This window comes from Stegastes partitus, unplaced genomic scaffold, assembly GCF_000690725.1.
Source record: "Stegastes partitus isolate 25-593 unplaced genomic scaffold, Stegastes_partitus-1.0.2 Scaffold500, whole genome shotgun sequence".
Taxonomy (NCBI): domain Eukaryota; kingdom Metazoa; phylum Chordata; class Actinopteri; family Pomacentridae; genus Stegastes; species Stegastes partitus.
The window spans coordinates 97,096-115,405 of NW_007578231.1; the positions used below are offsets into that span (position 1 = coordinate 97,096).

The 18,310-nt window shown below is 41.9% G+C and overlaps 1 protein-coding gene across 2 annotated transcripts in view; it reads right to left on the reverse strand.

Annotated features, from left to right (window-relative positions):
• LOC103361372 (spermatogenesis-associated protein 13) overlaps positions 1 to 5,055 on the reverse strand; it is a 44,977-nt gene extending 39,922 nt beyond the window's left edge. For both annotated transcript variants that reach the window (XM_008287436.1, XM_008287435.1), the window contains exons 1-2: positions 4,775 to 5,055; positions 1,141 to 2,816 (exon numbers count right to left, since the gene is read on the reverse strand). In XM_008287436.1, the coding sequence (XP_008285658.1) occupies positions 1,141 to 2,742 (1,602 nt within the window). In that variant the 5' untranslated portion in view covers positions 2,743 to 2,816; positions 4,775 to 5,055. The remainder of the gene's footprint in view (positions 1 to 1,140; positions 2,817 to 4,774) is intronic.
• Positions 5,056 to 18,310: the final 13,255 nt, after the last annotated feature.

Consider the following 18,310-nt stretch of genomic DNA (forward strand, 5'->3'; position numbering starts at 1 on the left):
AGCCTCGAAAGAATTCCTAAGACGCTATGTGGTTCAGAAAAAAAGATTCACTGATCAAGCACAATGCATTTCTGTCCTTTGTAAGGTCCCAAGTACCTCTTTAGTCGCAAAATTCTTCAGTACTCTCGCAGTTAAGTCACTTTTCCCCTGTCTTATACATACACGTTTCATTTCAGAGATATGTTGTGTCACTTTGTCCTTTCATTTAAACCCCTTCGCCTAATTTTTTGTCATTTAGGGGCATCAGTGCCTCTGCAAATAAATGTAAGCACAGAACCCCGCTGAGTTATTGTGGGACTGGACACTAGCAGCCGTACCCAAACACATGCTCTAAAAGCCCTTGCCTTTGCATAATAAACCCCTACGAAAGTGTGCTGAGTATTGAGATGTCATATCTCATTTTGTCATTAGGAGTTGGGACTAACGTGTCCTGACTCGTCGGTGTGACTAGAAGCAAGATGACTAATTCCTCCGACGGAGTGAGAAGGGAAGGGTGCTGTCATGAAGCACAGACGTCACAGACCCCTGGGGCTGCTGCAGTCACACATGGCTAGCTCTGTGGGAAAACGTAGGGTTTCCTTGCAGGCGACAAAAGGCTGGCTAAGCAAGAAAGGACAAACTCCTCTAGTGTGGTGTTGTGTACCTTTTCTAATTACTGTTTCCTCTTTTCTCCAACAGATGGGGCAAAAGGACAGCGGCTGAGCGGGTGCCCAAATCCCGTCCTCACAGTCTGGTGCTTTACATGTTTTTGTTTCGCCCTGACAGTTAATGTGCCACACCTACCACCTATGACTATGTGTGAGAAATGAGCAACGGCACTGGCCCCATTAACATTTGTTGTTGATGATTTGAAGAAGCAAAAGAATGACCATGGTTAAAGCAGATACATAAATGATATTTGGAGCATTTATGCAGTAATTACATGACGCATGCCTGTGGCAATGTTAATGATGTGGAAAAAAGCCTGCAATGAAATGTGGTTATGGCATAAACATGTGGCACATTATACATGAAAATGCTATATAAAGAAACACAACAGTAGCTTAGCAACACAAATGACTAACTTCTTCAATATATGCATTTATTAAAATTCAGCAGCTGCTAATTAATGCAACTCATTCTTTATTTAAAGTCACGTACCTTAAATATTTCCTCTGTGGAATCTGATGCCGGTACGCTATTGGTTGTGCTTTCTTTATCACCTTGTTGTGATTGGACATTTGCCTCCTGTATCTGGTTGGAGTCAAGCTGAGCATCCCTGGAATCCTGCTCATTTCCTGTCTGTCCCGCTACCTTTTCCCCTCGACAAAGACCATTCGATTGATCCCTTTCAAACTCCTTTCTAGCCTCCGTGTTTGGACCCGGATGAGGGTTATGATTCTCGACTACGGCTGTCGACCTGTGGTTTGTCTCGCTGTCTCGAGGTTTGTCTGTAAGCTCAAAACTCTGAAGGCCATTGGCAGCTCGAGACCCTGGGCATGCCCTGAAGGCTTTCAGGACCACCTGAGGGGACTGTCCACCCGTCACAGGTGCTGGGGTCTCGCCGTCAAAGCCACCCGAGTGTGAGGAATTAGCGGTGACTGGCGATGATGGGGTGTGCTGGGGTTTTGGAAGTCCTTCATTGTGGAGTGTCAGAGAAACACTGTGAATGTTGTCCACTGTGCGCTGTGGGGCCTGTGGGGAGTTCATCGGACTCCTCTCTCCTTCTGGAGGAGAGAAGGAGCGTGAGGTCGTTCGCCATTTTCTGGCTGTCTCTGCTACACTGTTGAAAAACTTGAAAAGGCCACCAAAGTGCCCCTTGTTGTCCGAGTGTTTCGGGGGCGGCGGCTGACAGTCTCTGACAGTCTCAAAGTCTACAGAACCAAAGTCTGAGTCCACGGTTTTGTCCAGTGAGTGAAGCTCAGAGTCAAAGCTCCTCTCTGAGTAGACAGGATTGCTCTTCCCCAAAAGGGAAATCCTCCTCAGGTAACTCCACACATCTTTGTGCCTCCTTCCTGCACTGTGGTGGGTCCTCGGGCTACTCTTAGTGCTGGACTCTTCACAACCTGCAGTGCTTTTGTTACAGTTGCTTGAATTGTTATGGCTTCTTTTAGCATAAGAAACTCGTTCAGATGGTTTACAGCCATTCTGAGCCACAGCCTCTCCCAGTACAGCGGGCTGATGACCGTCTATAGGAGCTGAGAGGTCAATGTCTTCGAACGAGCAGTCGAATTCTGCCGTGTAGCCCGCATACGAATGCCTCTTGCCACGGTGTCTGAGCGTGCCCCTGCTGGCCTGTTGAGGAGTGCCAATGTCGCGGCAGAAAGAGTCCTCATCCACAAAGGAGCTGGTAAACTTGGCAGTGGACAATTTGCCGGTCTTCCCTCTAAACACAGCAGGGGATTTAAGCTTCTTAAAAGAGCGAACTTTGTCAGCAAATGAGAGTTTAGGAATGGAAGCCTCCCCGGGCAGGATCATGGAGTGGGGTCTCCTCTCGAGCTCTGCGACGGCTCTCTTTCGATTCAAGATCTTCCAGATACCTCCCGTGGCACGAGGCCTCCGGTTGACCTCCTGTCTGTCCTTGACAGGGGTCTGAGACGAGGCAGCCTGGGTCTCCCCGTGCCCCTCTGCAGGCCCTGGCTTAGTCTCCTGTATATAAACACTGCTGGTTTCATTCTCCACATCCAGAGAAACATTAAACACTCGGTTGACAAACCCATTAGGGTTGTTGCTCTCAGGGGCAGGGTTGTCTGTCTGTTCCATCCTCTCTCATTCTACAGTGTCAGCTATCGGTTCCAATGGACATCATGTTTCAGGCCTCACTCTTTCTCAAACACCTGCAGGAAGAAAATCACATTTTATTTCAGAAATCTGACATTAAACCGACTGCCTTGTCATTTTATATTTAGCTTATCCTGCCGTAACACATTCAGAAATGCCTTTAGATGTACGCCGCATATGCTAAATATAGTATATTAAACACGGAGAACATTTAATTAGCTGTATTTTATCTACACTGGAGGTCAAACGTTCAAGAATAACAGATATGAAGTGCTACTTAAACGCTAGAAACACGGCGAGAGCATTGGAGGTCTCATTCTGTGATTCTCAGAGACGGACTTTTGTGCCACGAGTCAACACCCACCGCCCCCCTCATATTTGGTCCATATTATCCAAAGTAATTATTTGAGACACAGTCCCCGTCCACCATTTAAACCAGGAGGCTGCGTTGTCATGGAAACACTCACTCCAGAGATGTCTGGTTATTTCAGGCCCGCTCCAGCTGTGACATCACCACAGCTCAGATAAGCTCCTTCTGAAGGAAGAGGATGCTCAGCGCAGTGCTGCCCCAACACATGTTAATTGCCCCCCCATTTTGTAATCCCTTTAATGTATGGAAGCATCTTGTGTAATTGGAGCCTCCAGCACACATCTCTGTTGTTGCGCGAGATCATAAGCAAAGACGCGTTTCAATTAAGCCGGCCTCTTAGCAGAATTTAATTCATAAGCTTTTTATTGATAAGCTAAGTGGCTACTCCAGAGGTTCCAAAAATACAGTTTACAGGCATAAACGCTCAAACTACACATGTTAGTTGGTACTTATATTAGTATTAAAAAGTTAAATGTGGTGTTTCTAGTGTTGCTTGGCTATTAGCATACATGTTATGTTGTGATAATGTCAGTATAAGCTTTTAGCTGCCACTTATCTTAGCATTTAAATGTAAAAAGTGATGTTTCTGCTGTTATTTACCTATTAATATCTAGCTATTTCGCTTTATAATGTCAATTTAAGTATTTAACTGGCACTTATATGAGTATTAAAGTGTGACATATGATGTTTTTAGTGTTGCTTAGCTATTAATATCCAGTTGTTGTAATGGGATAAAGTTTATAGGAGTTTTTAGGCACTTATATTCATATTTAAACTTAAAATTTGAGGTTATGTAGCTATTATTATCCAGTTGGTACAGTGTGAAAGGTGCCAATTTGGGCTTTTAATTGACAATTATATTAGCACTTAAATGTGAAATGTAATGTTTCTGGTGTTATCCTGTTATTATGATGTGATGACATTAATTCTAGTTTCTTGTTGGCACTTATATTAGTATTTAAACGCAAAATGTTGTTTTTTTTTTTAAGTGTTATTTAGCTACTAATATGAACTTATTATGATGTGATCAGGTCAGCAGGAGTTTTTAAGCACTTTTGTTAGTATTTTAATTGCAAACTGTGAGGTTTAAAGTGTTATTCACTTATTAATATCCGGTCGTTACAGTGTGATGTCGTCAATATGAGTTTTTTATATTAGTATTTAAATGTAAAATAGCGTTATTTAGCTGTCAACATCCAGCTATTATGATGCGATAACGTCGGTGAGTTTGTTCACAGACTTCCTGGTGGTTATAAAGGTATATAAAACAGTAAAAATACCCATTAATTAACTTGTAGCTGCCAAAACTTACACAGTCACCAAACTTTTACGCAGCAGCTCGGTTCTCAGCAGAAACCTCAGAAACCTCAGACTGAACTGACAGAAAGATAAAACTTGTGGCTGCGTTGGGCGTCTACAGTTTAAAAAAAAATGGCGTCAATAAAACTCACATTAAGCTTAATTGGTGACATTTCTTTGGAAGTCAGTTTTTTTTTAAAAAATAGCAATTTAAGCGCCATGAGTCAGTCCTGGCTGCGGCTTAAAATTCAACAACTTCACAAACTTGCTTATCAAGAAAACCAAACCTGAACTGTCTTTTTTCCTTTTACACACCCAAAGTGAAAAAAAAAGCTGTAAACTTACCGCAGCAAACTCCCCCCTCAGTTTAAAAGGGCATCGCGGCTGCTGCTGCTGTGTTCAAAGTCAATAAAAAAAAAAAAAAAAAAGAAAGAACCCACCGCCGGATAAACTTATCCGCTCGTACTTTTGCGGGCTTAACTTCTATCCATGACAAAAAAAAGAAAAAAAAAAAAGGCGGACGCTGCTGGTGCTGTGGACGGCGACTCGTTTGCAGATCACATGTGTTTGGTCTCTTCTTGTCTTATTTTGTGTTTTGTTTCGTCTCTAAACGTCGTCAGCTATCATCAGACTCTGAGAAACTCCCCGCGTTAGACAGACCGGTGAACTCTTGCCCCGCGAGCTTCTGCAGACGCCGACACTCTTGATTTGTGATAAAGCTCTCACGCGGACACACACACACACACACACACACACACACACACACTAAACAATGCATTAAAAATACACCGCCATTATTTTAATTGTGTTAAATCGCGATAAGAGCTTAAACATTCTACAATTACATGTATTTATACCAAAGGAAATTCTTTTGAGAGACTTTAAGAGAAAAACAAAACAAAACAAAAAAAAAAACGTAAGAAATGCAGCACCTAGCAGAAAAATAATGAGATATAAGTAGGATATATTACTGAAAGTGAAATAAGTGAGCTAAAATAAGAATAGAAAAGTAAAAAAAAGTAGTGCTGGCAATGACAATGAGGTAAGATAAGTAATGTCACATGTGGAAAATGGAAATATTGCACCTGAATCATGAACTATTGCATGTTGCACTGACATGAAAGTGACATACTGCACATGGAAATGAAATGTTTGAAATGCAGCGCTTTTAATCCTATTTCTAGCCTTCTTTAACCTCTTAAGACCTGAGCGCTTGTTTGATATGTACGTTTTATTTTTCTCTTTTTTATTTTATTTGAACTGATCAAATAGTAGAGAATAAAAAAGAAAAAAAATATACAGAAAATAAAATATATTTTTAAAAAATATATAAAAACATTTAAAATATATTAAAAAATAAATATCAGTAATAAAATAATAATAATAAAAAAAATAAGAAAATTAGCTACTGTAGTAATATAACCCAAAATGTGATGTCCACACATGTGGACGCCAGGTCCTAAGAGGTTAAAGTGCTCATCTGCTTTACATAACTATTGGATATTTTGCTTTATACCTCCATTTTTTAAAAAATTCTATACAATTTCTTGGATGGCTTCATAAAAAGCTCTGTAGTTTACAAAAGTAGAGCAGTGAAAACAAGTGGTTGACTGAACTCTGGTCTCTCTACATCACACTGACATATTGTACATGAAATGAAAATGAAATGTTTCACATGATACCGGAACTGACACTACACATACACAATATTAAGACGCACAATATTGAGACGTTTGCAGGGTTTTTAATCCTATTTCTATCCTCCACAATGTAGCTCTGCTTTCCATAGCTGTGGGATTTTTTGCTGTATACCTTCTATACTGTTTGTTGGATGGCTTCATAAAAAAAAAAGCACTTCTAATTTCTAAAAGAACACCAGTGAAAACAAGTGATTGACTGAACTCTGGTCTCACTAGCTGATCCTCCTTTGGGATTTGCACTGAATGTGAAAATCCTTCTATTGAAATGACACAATGGGGAGAGGGAGCTCAGGGGGGGAAACTGAAGGAATTCACAAAACTAAACAGCTCCAGAGCTCCATAGCCGTGAAAGAGGAGATGGTGGAAGAAGGGGCCTAAATTTAAACATTTCCTCTTTGTCCTGTTTTGGGCCCATTGTCATCGCATGGCGTTCTCCCTTCTGCACAGGAAGGAGTGGATCTGACATCAACGCTCTCAGGCTGACAATGCCAGGAAGTCTGTCTGACTGTATGTAAATATCTCTGTGTGTCCATGCTTCCCTTGCTTTGCCCGTGGAGCCTCTCTCTGCTCCCCTGGACCTCTCCCCGCCGCGGCCCGAAGCGCTTGTAGCAGTAGTAGTGGTAGCAACATGGTTGATTTACATGCTACGCTTCCCCGATAAGTCATCCGTAGCTGTCACGGCGAATTACAGCAACCTCGTCTTCAAATGACCTCTCGTATGTCGGAACATCTGTAGCACACGACCTCATATGCAGACCTAATAGGCTGCTTTATTATTAATGTAAAAGAGCCTATATTTGTCTGTCTCAGGTTGTATTTTTCTATTTCTTACTCATTTCTCCACATAGTTTTGCGTTGACTAGCTGTTTGTTCCTCTCCTTCGCTTCCATTGCCTCACTTCTTCCCTCCCTCCCCTTACTCACTGCTTCCTCAGGACCCCAAGCCGTCTTCCTGCTGTCCCCAGGCCATCACAAAAGACATCCTGGCCGGAGCAGGACGAATGTTTCATGCTTCAGACGTGGCTTACTCTCAGAAAAATAACGCCTCTTGTAAGGTTCTTCAAAAAAGCTGTCTGGTTCCTCAAAGCACCATCACCAATTAAAGAATGTCTTTATTTCCGGGATGCTTCTTCGTATACTTTGGGTGGTTCTGTTGAGGATTTGTTAGTTATTTTTGTACACAACTGATCAATCATTTGGTCTACAAAACATCAGAAATGTCCTTCACAAGTTCCCAAATCCTAAGCTGGCATCTTGTGCTATGTTGCTCCATCCAGCCAACAATCTAAAACTAAAAATAATAAATGTACTTAAATGGAAGATCAAGAAATATACATACATAAAAATCATAGCCTGTCAAGTGCATTCAGTGTTTCTTGATTTTCAGTAGAGAAGTTAATTCGAGGCGCAGCTGGTTAGCACTGTTGCCTCGCAGCAAGAAGGTCGCCGGTTCGCGTCCCGGTGGGGGCACCGGGATCTTTCTGCGTGGAGTTTGCATGTTCTCCCCGTGCAGCGTGGGTTCTCTCCAGGTTCTCCGGCTTCCTCCCACACAGTCCAAAAACATGTTGAGGTTAATTGATGATTCTAAATTGTCCGTAGGTGTGAATGTGAGTGTGCTTGGTTGTCTGTCTCTAAGTGTAGCCCTGTGATAGACTGGTGACCTGTCCAGGGTGTCCCCTGCCTTCACCCTGAGTCAGCTGGGATAGACTCCAGCCCCCATGACCCTAGTGAGGATTAAGTGGTGTATAGATAATAGATGGATGGATGGAAGTTAATTCGAGCTTTAAGGGGTCTATGTTTCTTCACAAAGAGACCGATTTGGTGTTTAAAGCTGTCATTTTTAAGACATTACTTGTCCTCAACTATGTTAATGTGTTTCAATCTACACACAGTATTTAGATTTGAAATGCTCAAAGAGGCATTTTATTTTGAAAAATTACTGAAGAATTATTCAAAAGAGGTGCTTTGCCAGAAAGAAATATCTCGAAAATAGTTTCTTGAAGAGGCTATTTTTCTTTGAAAGCATCATTTATGGTGCCTTAAGGATTTTTTTTTTTTGACGTTTTTTCTATGGCATCACTCCAAAGAACCATTTCTGGTTTCAGTCAGCACCTTTATCTCTCTGAGTGTACGCAGACATAAAACCAGGCGCTTATCTCTAGAAAATGAATTCATTAAAAGAGCAATTTGTATGAGTGGCACAAAGTGGGAGAGGGGAACGAAGGGGAAAAAAAAGAACAAGGAATGAATGAATGGAGGCAGACAGATTTATGGACTCTCAACAAGACGGGCTTGTGTCTGAAATGATAAGTTCGGCTGATGTTTGGAGAGCCGTGTATACATTACAGCCAGTTGACTTTGTTGCCTGTTTACCGTGAGTGTTGAACACCCCCCGAGCGGGGCTCTTTGAAATGATGTCATTGACTCGTTTTCAGAAACAATCGACCTCTTCCTCCTCTTCCTATGACTCGGTCCACACTCATGGGTTTGGTTGGAGATTACCGGAGACAAACACTCGCTGAGTTTAGGGCCCAGCTGTAATTATTTCGCCAGTCTTTGTCAAAGCCGCTGAGTGAAAACAGGCTGCCGTGAAAAAGCCGTCCAGCCAGACAGGGAGGGAGGGAGAGAAGAGGAGGAGGTGGTGGTGGTGGTGGAGGGGGAGCAGATATGTTGTGATATCAAATGAAAGGCTTACTAAAGCCTGGGAACTGGATCCAGGAGGTGTAACGCATGCGAGAACAGCTGGGAGGTCGGTCAGATTTTGTTTTGAGTGCAGGTGTTTGGGAACACTGAGGCTGAAACACTGTGTAACTTTGTCCTCGCGTTGGGGAGGACTGCACAGTTCAAGGAGACGTTGCGAGCTTCGACTCTGGCATGTTGAAGTGCTCTGCTACTCCTGCAGTACACACAGATTAACATTTTTGCCCACTCCTGGCATTAAAAATATGTCCAGGTTGCCTCCGGTCGTACAAGAGAGTTTGAATTACACTGACATTCCTGACATTCCCTCTGCACTGACCTGCATACTTCCCTGGCCTGGGTGCACATGGCACTATCCCTGAAACACACACACACATTTGAGACCGTCCTACCGGTTCACACTTTGACATTTGACACTTTGATCTGCAATTGCAATCAGTTTGGGTAAATCAGTCGGGCTTGGGCCTTAAACACACTTAAACGGACACATGTACCAGCTCACCTGGCACGCACATGGACGGCTGGAATGTGTGGGGAAGGTCTCGTAGAAAAAAAAAAAAAAAAAGACTTATCTAGCAGCCATCTGAGAGACAGCGAGAGGGCGAGAGAGAGAGACAGAAAGAACGAGAGGGCCAGGACGGTAGGGAGAGCGTCTGTTTGTGCGGAGTTTTTCAGCTGGGGACTTTCAGCCATTATCAGGATGAATCTGAAAACAGGAAGGCGGGTTCCAATAAACAAGACGAGCGGAAGACAACCACAGTTCTTCTTCCTGTTTGAGAGCAAGGGAGGAAACAGCAGATTTTTTAGGAATTCAAATCAGAAGCAACACTCCGGATGGACCATCTTTTAAATAAAAACACAAAATGCTTCTGTTTTGCCAGCGTTTTCTTTCTGTCACAACTATTTTTTTAGCAGTTGGTTTCAGTAGACTTTAAAAGTATGATGAGGCAGATATTTACCCCACCAAATTCTGCATGACTGCGAGAGTATCTTGCTATACAGGCTTTGGGCTGAGCTGAATTTGGCTGTTTTGTGGGTCAGGAGCGGCGACAGAAAAGCAGCCTGGCACACAAAAACACAATTTCCGCTCCATCTGGGTGCTTCCAACTTCTTTGGAGCGCAAAGAGTTTCTGATTGGGAGGGAAAAACCCAGGAGACTTTGCGATAAAGGGCGGGATCACGGTCGGCGGAGGAAGAATATTTAACCGAGAAGAAAAAAAAAAAAAAAGGAGATAAAACTTGAGATCATCTCGTGCCTCTTCAGCACAATGTGTCAGTGTAGGCGAGCCAGGCGAAGGGCTCAGACGGAAGGTGAAGATAGCGCATAATTAGCAGCGTGATTGATGGTAAACTGGCATTCCATCTCACCGGCTGGAAAAGTCCTTTTTCGAGATGTCCGTTTTATCTCCTTGATGAATGCTGACCTCTGACCGCGTCAACGTCTCTGGTCAGTGTCCGCCGTGCCGGTTTGAGTGTGGAAATCAAGCCTTCGTTTTTAATTGGGATGGAGGCACAGCCGTATCATTAGATCTATCAATTATCAGTAGATCCAAGTCATCTCTCTGTGTCGCCGCCTCAGCTTTTATCCTAGTTAGAGGAGAAGCGACGTCTTTAACAAGTGTGCAGTCCTCTTTCTACTCCGTCCCTTTTCATACAGGGTTAAAAGTTGTCTTAGTGAGTTTAATGCTCCCTTAACTTTTATTAAATTCCACCAAAACTGCTTATTTAGAAAATACTGTCCATAGATTTAACGCCTGCCTTGTAATAAAAATTAAATGTTTTTTTTAATGTTAGTGTCAAGTAATTGCTTTGTAAGGCTTTGGCACAATCATGAATTCACTATACATGTCATTTCTATGACCACCTCATGGACTGTACTGAATAGAGGAAATACACTTGGGTAAAGAGAGGCATCTAGTGGAACCAACTGGAACCATTCTTGTAATCTATTTATCAACAGCATGAAGAAAGTTATTTTTCAGATGCGTGTGTTTAAATGCTAAATAAATAGGGACATTTCTCCCTGAAATTAGCTGTTGCTCTAAATGCAGATTCTTTCAGTCGTGCATGGATCCTGTGTGAACACATTTTACCTGCCAGTCTGCAGTTACAGGCCTCTTCCACATGATGGCACTCTGGCTCTGTCAAAGGATGCAGCTGCCACTTGCAGGTTGGCTAGTGGATTACAAGACAATCCTTTATTATTAAAAATCAGATATAACGTGCGCTTGAGAATATTGTCTATTTCAGGAGTAATACCACACAGGCAAATCCAGTTTTCAGGGGAAATAAACTGATAGAGTGAAACTGGAGGAATTGATCTGAAATGATGAAATGAAATTGACCAAATTTGCTGTGAGGATTTTAATTAACTAAGGTTCGGTTCACTCTCTCATTGAAATGTCGGCTACTGTTAGGTAGGCGCAATAAGCCACTGCCACCGAACCTGATAAAGGACTGTGATTGTGCTCTGCGCCAGGATTTAGGCCCCACCGCTAATGGAGGAGGTGCCCGATGGCTTCGGGCTCCTCGCTCGGTAATGAAGGAGAAGTTACATGTGCAGTAATTCCACTGAAACAGCCGGGCCGCGTATGTACTACCAGAAATCCTGGAAACCTGAATCCTCTCCATTGGGATTCAGCCTTTAGCCGTGTGTCAATCAATGGATCATGGTCGTAGCGCTGAAGCTGTGACCACAGATACATTTTTTGAGAAACTGTGCCTTGGGCTAAAAAGTAATTTGGTGTGAAAGTAAAGAATTAGACCTCGGAGATGTGGCTAGCATTAAAGTTAGATGTGATTAAAGCTACAGGCATCGATTGGATCTCTGTTACAAGGTACCAAGCCTCGGGATGTTCTGCAGAATAGTGGAATCCCTCTATTCAATTTCATGATTTTCCACTGTAACACTGCGCGATGATTTCATTTGCTTTACACATTTGCAAAAAGGTTCAGTGGGGGGAGGGAAAAAAAAAAAAAAAGGCATGATCTTACACTTTTTGCTGGCCAACTCCATAGATTCCAAGGATGCCTAATTGATACACGCAAGGTAATGGCTTGGTTTAAATTAAAAACTACAAGTCAAGTGGAACTTTCTCATTTATAATTCAGCGAAGCACATCGTCCTTGCTTAAAGGCTTTAAGAGGCAAGATAAGAGGCTTTTTAATCTGTATATGGGAGACATACCTCTGTTTTAGCTCTCGCTGCCAATCAGTCGAGAAGAGGCGAAATCAGGAGAGACGGCGCTCATGCATGTTGATGTACGTGTTTATCCGTTTCTACCTGCAACGTTCGCGGTTCCGGCGTGCACGCTTATTGAGAGAACAGAGTGCGTGGGAGAAAAGAGGTATTCTGGTTATTAGGGGGAAAACTGTTGGAGAGGTTAGAGCCCAGCACTCGTAGCTGAAGCCACTTTTGCTTTCATGTTAGCAGCTGTCCAAGCCCAAAATGGCCAATTACCATCATTTCTCTGCTACTGGTGGTAATGTTAGTGAGATAGTCAGAGAGAGAGAGAGAGAGAGAGAGGAGGAGAGATGCTGAGAGAACCAGGAGCAGATGAGGTAGAGGCAAGCCGAGATAAGCCAGAAAATAAAACCATATTTCCACAGCATGGAAATCAGACAACATCCACCATGACAGAAGGTGAATCCATCATCTGCAAAAGGAAATAGATTCAATTAGATGGGTCCCTCTGGTGTGTGTGAATATACACAGAGATTGTTTTTATGGTAATAATGATTGTAATTGCAACGTTTCTGAGTCCTTTCACATGAATTATACAGTGTAATATATAAATACACGTGTATAAAACAGAAAGGAAAGAAAGGAAAGACAGACAGTGGCATCTCTGCATATGCGACTCTGTGCATGTGTTGTTATTATTATTATTGAGGGTGAGATGAAGACTGACTTTTCCCCGGAGACTCCTCGACTGATCCGTGTCTCAGCGTCTCGGTCTGATCTTTGCCAGGAGGTAAATGCTGTTAGAGCTTGAAAGATTGCGTATGCATTATTTCTTATGGGAAATATTGCATTCACTCAGAAACAGCATGATGTTTTAATCACACTTTCTCGCCGTCTAATCAAAACAAGCCAATCGAAGCCCCCACACCACGAATGCTTTAAAAGTAAATACCACTGAATTATTTTCGACTCCCTCACTTTTGATAATCCCTCAAAGAACATGTTGCTTCACAGGAGGGGGGGGCAACCGGCGCACCTTATAATTCCACGGCAAAAAAAAAAACAACAAAAAAAACGACAAACAAGCCGCTTCAACCGCTGGCGAGGTGCAAGTGAAAGAGACATTTTCAGGTTAGATGAAAGATTTCCTCGTGTCTTTTCATCAAGATTGATAATGCGGCGCGCAGTATTACATGTGGGTGGCTTTGGTTGCTACTGAAAAGGAATACAGAGTCTGTTTTCTGACCTTTCATTCGACTGGCTAGACTTTACCATCGGGTTGACATCAATATCAGACTGTCGTGTCTGACAGAAAGAGAGAGACGAGAGAAAAAAAAAAAGAAAAGAGAGAGACAGAAAAACCCTCACACCACCCCGTTGACAGAATAGAACTGTGGAGTTAAGGCGTGCGGTGGCAGAGGGAGGTTGAAAACACCTGTATCGGAGGGAAAAGTGGTAAAAAGGTAGCGCAGACCTGAATGACAAAAGAAAGAAAGAAAAACAACATCATATGAAATGTACTGCCAATTTCAAAGGCTGGTTGCTGAAAGCGGCTTCGAGGTCCAGCCTCGTTCTAATTCTCATTTTTAGGTCCTTCCACGATAAGTAATCAAGCACTCCTCACGCTGAGTTTATTTTCATTTGATTAATTCTAATGTGGCTATGCCCAGTCTGTGAATACAACGAGGGTTGCATGTTTCACTGCCTCCATCTGTCCTACTAGAACATGTCTGGGAACACAACATCACCAGAACACCAGAACGGTTAATCTGCCTTATTTACTTCTCCCAATATGGCTGCTTTGTCACACACATCATTTGTCCTCCAGGATAAATATTTCCCCAGCGTCGGTGCACACTAAATGTTGATTTATCCTCAGCCTGTTAAACTGGCCAATCTGCATATGGTGTGTTTGTGTTTTGTCAGGATGCATCCACTGTGACAATATATACTATAATTATCATCTAAGTGTGGCAGCAGAGTTGGAGTCCATTCACTGGTCTGTGGAGACCTCGGTGTGTGTGTCTCTGTGTGTGTGAGAGCTGAGTTGTCGTTTTGCGCTACGTGCTGAAGATATCTCGTCTGACAAAGGGCTGATTTAATAGGAGAACAATTTAATGTTGTCTGATTTCATTGTAATGAACAAGATCTCGACTCATTTTGTTCTCCTCAAAGGGAGAGGAATAAGGGGGGAGTCAGAGGGAGAGAGAATGAGAAAGAGATGAAGATCTGATTCGTCGTCTAGCTATTTATGTTGCAGAAACAAAGAGAATTTGGAGCAGGCCATTTAACTTAATGCTCTCTCTTCTTTGCTAACGATCTGAAGATAATTAGTATTACTAATCAAAACACTTGTGTCTCCTCTCCCCTGTTGTGTCATCTTCCCCCAGGGCCATTGTAAACTGTCTATTGCTATGAAGGGCACTCAATTGTTCCTTTTATGTTTCCATTGGATATACATGAGCACAATCTAATGTATTTCCCATCTGCACTGTTTATTGTCGCAGCCTTGGTGTTCCCAATTCATTGTTTTCGTGTGAGTCACCCAAAACTTCACCCAAAGCCCCTAAATCAACACCAGTTTCTCCTGACGTGCACACAAACACATCAACAATCTTAATTGGATAAATGAACCAGGTGTCCGGCATTAGCAGGAGAACCATGGGCTCAGTAACAATGCGTAAATTAACTGGTTAAATTCAAATAACTGCTCATCATTTCAATTATTTACCTGATTTAAAATTTGTTTTTCTTGCTTGTCTGTATTTCATCTGATAATAAATAGGTTTTTATAGGAATTATTATTTCCATTATCATTTAATTAATAAAAACACTTTTTCAATTAACTGATTACATCCGAGACAACTCAAATAAATGCTATGAACTGGTGAAAAGTATCCGTCACAAGTTTCTATACCGTCCACAGCGACTCTATAGAACCAAGGACACATCGGAGAAGCCTGAAGCAGATAATGTTTGGAATTAATAATAAATGATCAAAAAAATGTTGCATTCAGTCTTGCATCAGTTGCCTTTAGATGCACAGCACACATTCACAATCTAATTATAGCACGATAGGTTGCTAATTTGAATTTCCCTTGCAGATTTCACGGCAATCCATCCAGAGTATTTAAACAATTTTTTTTTGAAAGTACACCACAGCAAAAAGTTCACTATGCGAATCAGAACCAGGGTGTTCTTGCTGTGAGGCAGCATTGATAACAGCGGAGCCACTGATGAAAAAAAAAAGCATCACAAAACACAGATAAAACAGCATAACTTCAAGCAGCCGGCATTACGAATTACCAAGAAGCCATAGCCGAAAACGACAGGAAGCCGAGCGCTGGTTTCTCTTAGAATTTGGATCTTTGTTGTAGCAGTGTTTCCCTGAGATGACTCTTTGCTCAGGATGGTGGATATTGGCAGAGAGGAGGGGAATCATTGTGTGTGACTTCATCTCAATAAAATACAGCCTGTCACGGATTATAGATTAATTAGTTTGTCTTTACCTGAGAGCAATGAGTGGAATCCAGTGGTGAAAAGACCAATTTTACACATCTCTGATTAAATAGTGTAAAATTACTTTTTTTTTTGAAAATATGAGTCTGGAGGAAATTGTGGAGTTTTTGCTTACTGGGCTGTGCTTCATGAAGTTACAGTTGGAAAGCAATTTCTATATAAAATGAACTGATGAAATGAATTTGACTAGAAATTAAAAGCAAAAATACCATATGTGACTACAAACAGGTGTGCCTGGATGCTAGGCTGAGGATTTATCCATAAGACACCTGGTAATATCTTTGAATGTGGTTTAATTTCTGTTCGGATGTAGCTGCACTGCAAGGAAAATGAGTCTTGTAAAGTTTCCAAGGTTTTTTTTTTGTTATACAGTAAAGTCAAGGCAAAGCAATGGCTTTACAAGAAGAAATACTATACATCCTCCTGGTGTCATTCAGTGAATGCTGAATACCCAAACAAAACTTTAAATGAACCCTCGTCTGGCCGAGAAAGTTCCTTTTATTCTGATCCCACAGTACCCAGAATTCATTGCTCTAGTTACATTCTGAAATATCACTAAACCACATAAAGCCACCATGCAAAACGCCTCCAGCCGGGTCAACCGCTGCGGCTTCTAGTGCAACGCTTTAGTTTGTAAATATTTCAGCTCACCTGAAGAAAGTACAAGAATTAATCAAACAGCTGCTAAATATCACATATGTTGCTAAATGAAGCATCCTAAAAGGATCTGTTGTGCATTATTGTCACTATTATCTCACAGTTTGGTTGTTTTTTGTTGTTGTTGAGATTATTAAGGTTAGATGTAATGCATCTACTCGAGGAGTTATGATCATTTCCCTCAAATACTTTTAAAACTGCATCACTATTTTTTTTACATTAACATGAAACCAAACTGGGCTGCAAGGTGGAGAGGTGGTTAGCACCGTCGAGTTTGCATGTTCTCCCCGTGCAGCGTGGGTTCTCTCCTGGTTCTCCGGCTTCCTCTCATACAATCCAAAACCATGCTGAGGTTAATTGGTGATTCTAAATTGTGAATGTGAGTGTGCTTGGTTGTCTGTCTCTAAGTGTAGCCCTGTGATAGACTGGTGACCTGTCCAGGGTGTCTCCTGCCTTCACCCTGAGTCAGCTGGGATAGACTCCAGCCCCCCATGACCCTAGTGAGGATTAAGCGGTGTATAGATAATGGATGGGTGGATTAAAAACAAACTAATATGTGTAATGTTAGCAGTAACATTTGCAATGACAAACCTCCAGATGAGGTTTTTCCTGGTGCACGATACCTGAATTTGTTAACTGTAACTCGTACTGAACCTGTTCTCGATACTTTTCTGTTAAAAGTCATAACATGCAAACAAAGCTTCTTATTTTGCCTGTTAAAATGATCAACGTAGACAACATCAGCTGGAGCGAATTAACCTTCGGTAACAGCTGTAGAGACAATTTTTTTTCAGTTAATGTGCTCACTCTCAAAGAAACGTTTTAGTATTTTTGGCCCCTAGTTGATGCCAGAATTCTCAAAATGTGACATTACTTGTAGTTGCTGTAGACCAGGGATCTCCATCTCCGGTCCTCGTGAGCTGCTGTCCTGCAGGTTTTAGATGACAGGCTTGTGTAGAACTTGACAACAAGTTGTTGGAGATCCATTCATTTGAGTCAGGCGTGTCCTGCAGTACGGAAACATGTAAAACCTGCAGGACAGTAGCTCATGAGGTCCAGAGTTGGAGATCCCTGCTGTAGACACTGTAGACACTGGACAATAAGTGGAGGTGCAGCTGCAGGTTACTACAAACACACCAAGAATTGGAGATAGTTTGTATTTCAGGAACAAGTTACACACAGTCAAAAGTCAGTATGCAAACTGTGTCACATAGCATTTTGAACTAAACACCTCAAACCTTTACAAATACTCTCAAAACAAGCATCCAGGCACAACTTACGGTGACTGAGTCTCAGTTGGTAACTTTACATTGAAAACAGGTTTAACATCAAAATGTTCATATCCCAAAATATAGCATCATCTACATTGTAGGAGCGTTGAGGTGTCGCTCCACACAGCGCTCACAAAGGGTAGCATTACTAAATTTGGGCTAACAGACTCAAAACATGAGTGGGGGTGTGTCATAACGTTAGCAAGCTACTTGAGTCGTTACCTTTACCACAATGTGTGTGCAAGAGCTTATTCTGAACTACATTCTCAGTGTGGATTCTTAGTCATCCAGGCCATCCTAAGAGTTTCAGTAAAAAGCAACTGAACTGGGTTTTTTATTTATTTTTTTATTCTTGGGGACATTTCACCTTTCATAACTCTTTTATAGTTCTGGACTGAAGAACTGGAAAAAAGCCTCTTGGATGAGAGATGAAGCATCTTCAAAAACCTAAAAGAGAAGTCCAGTTGCTTTTTACCAAAGCTCTAAAGCTTGAATGACAATCGTCTTATTGATTTTTCCTTTTGCTATTCAGAATCAAAGAATTTCAATGGCCAAATTTCTGGTGTCCTGACATCCCAAGAACAGATGAATCACTCTGTGACATCCCTCTCTAAAGGCAAGTGACCTGAGTTTTTTGTAGTTCTGCCGAGGTGCGAGTCTTCTCCGGGGAAATGTTATAGCTCATATAATTTGCTGCAACATAGGAGATTTCAGGACGACCATTACTTGGATCAAAGAGTTTATGACTGAAAAATCGAGTGCAGAGGTCGCCAGTAGAGGTCAATGTTATGTCTGCGTTAAAACAATCAATATTAATCAGCATTTCATATCTACCGCTGCTCGTCTCAGCT